This window comes from Thamnophis sirtalis, unplaced genomic scaffold (assembly GCF_051295495.1).
Source record: "Thamnophis sirtalis isolate CommonGarterSnake01/CBP01778 unplaced genomic scaffold, rThaSir2_p1.2 scaffold_4, whole genome shotgun sequence".
NCBI lineage: Eukaryota > Metazoa > Chordata > Lepidosauria > Squamata > Natricidae > Thamnophis > Thamnophis sirtalis.
The window spans coordinates 60121057-60128762 of NW_028261384.1; the positions used below are offsets into that span (position 1 = coordinate 60121057).

General features: G+C 34.3%; 1 protein-coding gene across 1 annotated transcript in view; it reads left to right on the forward strand.

Moving 5' to 3' along the window:
• Nucleotides 1-2216, forward strand: part of LOC106540478 (transmembrane channel-like protein 2) — a 183170-nt gene extending 180954 nt beyond the window's left edge. Inside the window, exons 22-23 of the mRNA XM_087714395.1 lie at nucleotides 1186-1300; nucleotides 2164-2216. Of these exons, the coding sequence (XP_087570521.1) occupies nucleotides 1186-1300; nucleotides 2164-2216 (168 nt within the window). The remainder of the gene's footprint in view (nucleotides 1-1185; nucleotides 1301-2163) is intronic.
• Nucleotides 2217-7706: the final 5490 nt, after the last annotated feature.

Sequence of the window (7706 nt, forward strand, 5' to 3'; positions counted from 1 at the left end):
ATTTGGATGAGGGGATAAATGGAGAACTCATCAAATTTGCAGATGACACCAACTGGCAGAAATAGCCAACACTCAAAAAGATAGGCTTAAGATACAGAAGGATCTTGACAGACTTGAACATTGGGGTCTATCTAACAAAATGAAATTCAATGGTGCAAAAATTTTGCACCAAAAAGGTTTTATATTTAGGCAAGAAAAACAAAATGCACAGGTAAGTATATTTGGTACCTTGTTCAATAGTAGTAACTGTTAGAGCGATCTTGGAGTCCTAATGGACAACCATTTACCACTGTTAATACCACTTTATAATGCCTTGGTAAGAAGGCCATACTTGGAATACTGCATTCAGTTTTGGTTGCCATGATGTAAAAAAGATGTTGAGACTCTAGAAAGAGTGCAGAGAACAGCAACAAAGATGATTATGGGACTGGAGGCTAAAACATATGAAGAATGGTTGCAAGAACTGGGTATCTCTAGTTTAATGAAAAGAAGGACTAGAGGAGACATGATAGCAATGTTCCAATATCTCAGTGGCTGCCACAAAGAAGGGGGAATCAAACTATTCTCCTGAGGGCAGGACAAGAAGCAATGGGTGGAAAAGAATAAGGAGAGAAGCAACTTAGAACTAAGGAGAAATTTCCTGACAGAACAATTAATCAGTGGAACAACTTGCCTCCAGAAGTTGTGAATGCTCCAACACTGGAAGATTTTAAGAAGATGTTGGATAACTATTTGTCTGAAGTGGTGTAAGGTTTCCTGCCTAAGCAGGGGGTTGGACTAAAAGACCTCCAAGGTCCCTTCCAACTCTATTATTCTATTCTAAATTCAGGTACACCTCCATTTCAGCTATAGGTACCAGGATAGACACCAAGAGACTCTGAGTCTTACCACAGACATGAAAGCTGGCTGGGTAACTTTGGGCCAGTCACACTCTCTCAGCCAAGTTGTCTCACAGGGTGGTTGTTGTAAGGAAAATAGGAGGAAAAAATATTAGATGTGTTCAACATGTTCAGTTATTTATAAAAAAAAGGTGGGAATAAAAAAATTATCAATTGTCAGTTTTGTTCTGATTTTAAATTGCATTATCCAAGTCTCACCTTAAGTCTCAATTTTGATTAAATTAGATGTTATGGTTCTTCTTTCTAGATGAATCAGGTATTTCATGATATGTTTTTATTTGTACAGCAACGTGAAGATGATAAAAATAAGAATAAGCTTTCTACCAATATTGCAATACAGGAAATAGAAGACTTGCCTATTCCATATGCAAAAAACATGGAAGGACCCAATGCAACTAAAGGTAAAGACAGTATAGTGTCCAGTGTTCATACATATATTGCTTTGGGTGAGTTGATATAATAGGACAACTTTATTTCCTCTACCATTTGCAGAGTGTTGTCCTCCCTAAATAGCAATAGCAATAGCAGTTAGACTTATATACCGCTTCATAGCGCTTTCAGCCCTCTCTAAGCGGTTTACAGAGTCAGCATATTGCCCCCAACAATCCGGGTCCTCATTTTACCTACAAAAGACCAAATGTGCCATTGTTTAATGTCAAGGTCATCCTACATACCCAAGAGAGAGACAATCACAATGCTCATATAGCCATCACAATGCTCATATAGCTTTTTAAATTAATTACTCTGTCAGATTAGTTTAATCAATAATCACTGTTTAACATTATGCCATGGTTTACAGCTTGTCTTGTAAGGTTCAGTGAAAGGCGCAAGCACCACTTCTTCCATACAGTACTCATATCAGTGCACATAAATAGAGATGGCACTATAAGCATGATTGTGTGTATTTTTACTCCTTTGACCCAAAGGCATCTCTGTTTAAGATGCAATAGTATCTAACTATATTGGCTTGATAAAAATAAATCAGATGTGTTTATATTCTAGATGCTCAATCTTATCAGTTTAGCTAACAGAGATCTCAAAAAATGTTAGCTACTAAATCATGTGCCATGCTAAAGTTAATAATGGTTAATTTGGTCTTGCCTTAGGGGTACCACATTTGATTAGCAAACATTCAGAAACCACCAGACACCATATATAGACAATGATAATACTTCACTACCACCTAGTGGTCACTTTTTACCTCAGCTTTATTAACTATAATACTGACTATTTTAGTGTAATAATGCCTTTTCTTTTAAACCAGATAAGCCTGTGTCACCAAGCTATAAAATTCATTCTTCAGAGAAAGAGACATAGTCAAATCCTGAGAAAGGAATAGTGTTGTCATCCTCACCTTCTGTGATAATGACCCAGCCACTTACTTCAAAACAACGTGTGCCTTTCTCTAGTCAACTAAAATCAGGATCTTATCCAAGGCAACCTTATCCAGAAATTGGAGGAGGGGAACCTAGTAACAATGGTTTAGAAGTAGAAATTATATCTACGAGATCATGAGCATAATGGTACTTAATAAACTTGGTTATTTTACAAAATTGTTCCACTGTTTAGAAATTTAAGAGCTTCAACTATCTTAGAAGAGTGATGAAAAGTTCCAATTCATAGATGTAATGTTTTTGCCAAACTCCAAAGTTTAGTTCTCTCCTTATATATCTTCATTTATTTCTCTCTGGCACACAAATAAAGTTTACCTAAGCTGTAATACAATATCTAGTTAGAGATGGCAGCCTGGAAGGCAAAAAGTCCAAATTTAGCAGTGTTTTTTTAATTTTTTAATTTTTTGTTCTCTATATATAATTATACGTATACATTCACAAAGTTTTTTTTTTTAAAAATCATGGTTCTTATATATTTGTCATTCCATTTATAGAATAATAATATTCCATTTGGGTTGCTTTGTTTACCATCCCTCGCCTGTTTTGACACCATCTTCTTCTCCCTTTCTTTTCTCCCTCCCTCCCTTCTCTATTTATTTCCTTCCTCCTTTCCCTTCCTTCTTCCCTTACCTCTCCCCTCCTCCTCTCTTCCTCTTCACCTTCCTACTCTCTCCTTCTCTCCTTCTCCCTTCCACACTCCTCTCCTCCTCTCTATCTTCCTTCCCTTCTCTTCCTCTCATCTCCTCTTCCTTTTTCTCCCTCCCTCCCTTCTCCTTCTTCTTTCCTCGTCTCCTTTCCCTTCCTTCTTCCCTTACCTCTCCCCTACTTCTCTCTATCTCTTCCCCTCCCTACCCTCTCCTTCTCTTCTTCTCCCTTCCATCTTCCTTTCACCTCTCTCTTCCTTCCCTCCTTTTCCTTTCATTTCCTCTCCTCTCTTCCTTCCTTTTTCTATTGTTGCAGGTGTCTCTTCCAGCTCTTAATTTATATTTTCTTGGGGTGGTATTTCTGCAAACCCAAGAATCATTGAATATCATTTCTTGTTACTTTTCCTTCTCTCTCTCTTTTTTTTAAAGAATATTTTTCTTTTTTGGACAGAGACAGACAACACATAACACAAAACCTTCTTCAATCACATATAGCATGTCGTTTGGTTGCAGAGTTTTTGTACATCATTTCCATAGTCCTCACTTTCAATTTTATATAAAATCACAAATTATCAATCTAGTATGTATGTGTGTGTATGTATATATATGTGTGTGTGTGTGTGTGTGTGTGGTTTTATTTGTGCTGATAAATAAATAAAGGGAGACTAGTATAGATCTATTTCAAGCTATTTAGCTCTCATCAGCTAGCCATATCCTTACTGGGATTCGAACCTGTGCTGTATTGCATCTTAGGCAAACGTCTTAGCCATTAAGCCACAGGTCTCCTCCTTATCAGCTGAAGCCAGGGAAGAAGGTATATATTTAGTGTCACAACCCCTGGTAAGCCCCAATTATGGGAGGAAGCTAACTGCTTCCATCATCTGTCAATCGGCTCGTCACAAGAGTCCATCACGACAGAAACCCAATATTTTTACTGTTGCCTTTGTTATATTTGTGTTTTATTTGTGCTGATAAATAAATAAAGGGAGACTAGTATACATACATACATACATACATACATACATACATACATACATACATACATTATCATTGTACATCATTTATTTGACTATAATTATTATTCCTTCATTTTAAATGAAATATTCTAAGTATAGGATTCATTTATATTATAAGAATTCATTACATCATCCTAATTCTATTCAATGATCATATATCTTTATATTGTTATCTGTATTATTCTATTATTCTTATATTACAAAAATTCTCCAACTTTTTCATTTCCATGTTTTTTTATCTAACCACTGGTAAAATAAATCCCATACCTTATAAAATTGTTCATCTTCTTGTTCTCTAATTTCAAATGTCAATTTACTCATTTCAGCACCTTCCATTATTTTCTGAATAACTTCCTCCTGCGTTAATATTTTCTCATTTTTCCAATTTTTTGCAAATACAATTCTAGCCGCCGTTAACACGTTTACCATCAAATATTTCAACTCTCTATTGTATATTTCCGGTAATATTCCCAATAAAAAAATCTATATGTTTCTGAGTCATTTTTTCCAACCAAGTGTGGATTTTAGTCCAATATCTTTTAGCTTCTATACAAGTCCACCACATATGGTAATATGAACCCAGTATCTGATGACATTTCCAACATTTTTCTGATTTGTCCTTGAACATTCTTGCTATTCTCGCCGGGGGGAATTGCCACCTGTAGAACATTTTATATAAGTTTCTTTATATGCTGTTGACATTGTCGTTTTATAATTTTGTGACCATAATTTTTGCCATTTTTCTCAATCAATTCCATGACCAATTTTTCCCCCAAGCAATCATAGATTCTTTAACTTGTTCTTCTTCTAGTTTAACCTTTAATAAGTATCCATGTAATTTTTTAATCACCTTTTCATCAGTACCTGTCAGAATTTTATCCAAGTCAGTCATTTTATCATAAAAACCTTATATTTTAAAATCTTTATCATATCTAGAATGTATTTGCGTGTATGAAAACCAGTTCATTCTTAGACCTTGTTCTTCTAATTCTTGCATAGATTTAAGTTCACCCTTAGCATTCAATATTTCACCATATCTAACTGTTTGTTCCTTTTTGTATATTATTGAATATGAAAATGTTTCAATAGTTTATAACCAGACTGGAATTTTTAAATAATGTTGCCTTTTCATCTTTTCCCAGTTTAATAACAAGGCCTCCCATATGTAATGCCTTCTGAAATACCCATGTTCCCTTATACCATAAGAAAGTGTGCCAACCCAACAACAAATCATGACCTTCAAAGGTCAATAATCTAGAGTTTCTTAACGTTATCCATTCCTTAACTCACATCAAGCTTTTTGCCTGGTAATATAACTCCGAGTTAGGTAGGCCAAATCCTCCTCTTGTAACCGTTTAAGTTTTATTCTCGCTTTCTTTCCCTGCCAAATGTACTTCAATACTATTTTGTTAAGGTCTTTCTGCCAGTATTGAGGCAAATATTTTATAATCTGAATTTAGCAGGGAATTTGGTCTATAATTCTTAGTTTATTATGGGTCGGTGTCCTCCTTTGGCACCAGTGTTATATAAGCTTCTGACCAACATTTGGGTATCTTCATCTTTAACATGGCTTCATTCATAACTTCTAACAATGGGAGATACAACAATTCCTGTAAAGTCTTATAAAATTCTACTGGTAGTCCATCTGGACCTGGGACTTTTCCATTGTTTTGTTTTTTAAGTGCTTCAATTAATTCCATCATCGTTGTATAGCCTTCTAGCATTATTTCAATTTCTTTAGTTATCTGGGGTAAATTTGCTTTTTGCACATATTGTTTAACTATTTCCTCCTCTATCTTCTCTTGTTCATATAATTTCCCATAGTATTCTTATATAATTTTTTTCTTCTCTCTGTTTCCATAACAAATTTGCCCTTGGTCATCTATTAGTTGCATTATTTTTCTTGATTCTCTCTCTTTTTTCAATTTATACGCCAGCCATCTCCCTGGTTTATTTGCATTTTCAAAATAATTCTGTTTAGCACTTTTAATTTTTTGTGCTAATTCCTCCTTCCATTAGCCCCATTTTATGTTAAGTTGTTTCCATTTTTACTTTAATATCCTTTTGGGGGGGCCTTCTGTAGCTCTTTTTCAAGTCTCTTGTAGTCATCATCCAGTATTTTAAAAGCTTATCTTTTCTTATTATTTCTTTTTCTTGTATAGGCTATTATCAAGCCTCTGGCATAGGCCTTCATTGTGTCCCAGAGATTCTGCATTGAGGTGTCCGCTTTTTTATTTTCTTTGAAGAAAAACACCAATTCTTTCTCCATTTTCTGTACAAAATCCTTCTCTTTTAATAAAGTATTACTTAAAGTCCATCTAGATCCTCTCTTTTGTCCTTTCCACTTAATTGTCATTGGATTGTGATCTGCCCAGGTACTTGTTTCTATGTCAATTTCCTGTATATCACAAATCAATTCCATTGAGATCCATATCATATCTAATCTGGACCATAATAAATGTCTATTTGAGTAGAAGGTATATTGTCTATTTGTGGGGTTTCTTTCTCTCCATATATCTTTTAAGTCTATTTCATCAGTCATTTAAAAAAAAGGATTTAGGAAGTCTTTCTATTTAGTTTTCTTGTTTTTTGTGTTTTATAGTCCATATTCTGATCTACAATTCCATTAAAGTCTCCCATTATACAAATATTAACATAGTCCAATTCAATTATTTTCATATGTAATTTTTTATAAAATTCCTTTTGGCTATCATTAGGAACATAAATTGCTATTAAAAGTATATTCTTGTTATTGTCCATAATTTCCACCATTAAGATTCTTCCATCGTCATCTGTGTAGATTTGCTCTGCTGAAATTGTATCCTTAATATACAGAACCACTCCTCTTTTCTTGCATCATGGCAATGTAGTAAATATTTTCCCTAGTTTAGGTTGAATCAATTGTTCCTGTTGTTTTTTTAATGTATACTTCTTGAAGGCAAATTATGTTCACTTTTAATGTATCTAATTTATGAAATATTTTCCTTCTTTTAATAGCTGAGTTAAGTCCATTTATATTTATTGAAATTATTTTTTTCTCCTCCATGTTTGTTTTATAGGTAGGTTTTACTGCTCTAATAGATCTCAGTTCTCACTGTTCTTTAGTATCCCCAGTGCCGCCTACTGCACTTTCTTCTTTTCCAGTCGCAGCCTGGCCATTATCTTGTAGTTCAATTAATGATTCTTCTTTTCCTGTCTCTCCCTCTTTCCCTCTAAAGTATTCTGCGTACAATAGTTCTGCTTTATCAATTGAATCTATTCTTTGCCCTTGCTATAAAAACATCAAACCTTCTGGGATCAGCCATCTATAATTAATTCCTTTTTTCTGTAGAATTTTAGTCAAAAATTGATATTCTCTTCTTATCTCTCTCTGTCTTCTCGGTACCTGTTTCAGAATTACAATCTCTTTGTCTTTATATTTCAATGTTTTGTCTCTTGGCATCTGTAGTATTTGTGTCCTAATTGTTTTCTTAGTAAATCTTATGTGGACTTCTCTTAGAGCTTGCTTTTCATTGCATATCTTGTAATGACTCGATATACCTCATCTATGCCATCCATCATCTTCACTTTGGTTATCTCCAAGGCGCCTGAGAGAATTTCTATCATTATCTCTGCCAAGTTCTCTTCCTTTTCTTCTTTTGTTGGAATCTGAGGTAGAATTCTGATCTGTCAATCTCCCATCCTAATATTCCACTTTTCTCTTTTTTGACCACACTTAATCAATTATCAATATCTCTGATTTTCTTGTCTCTT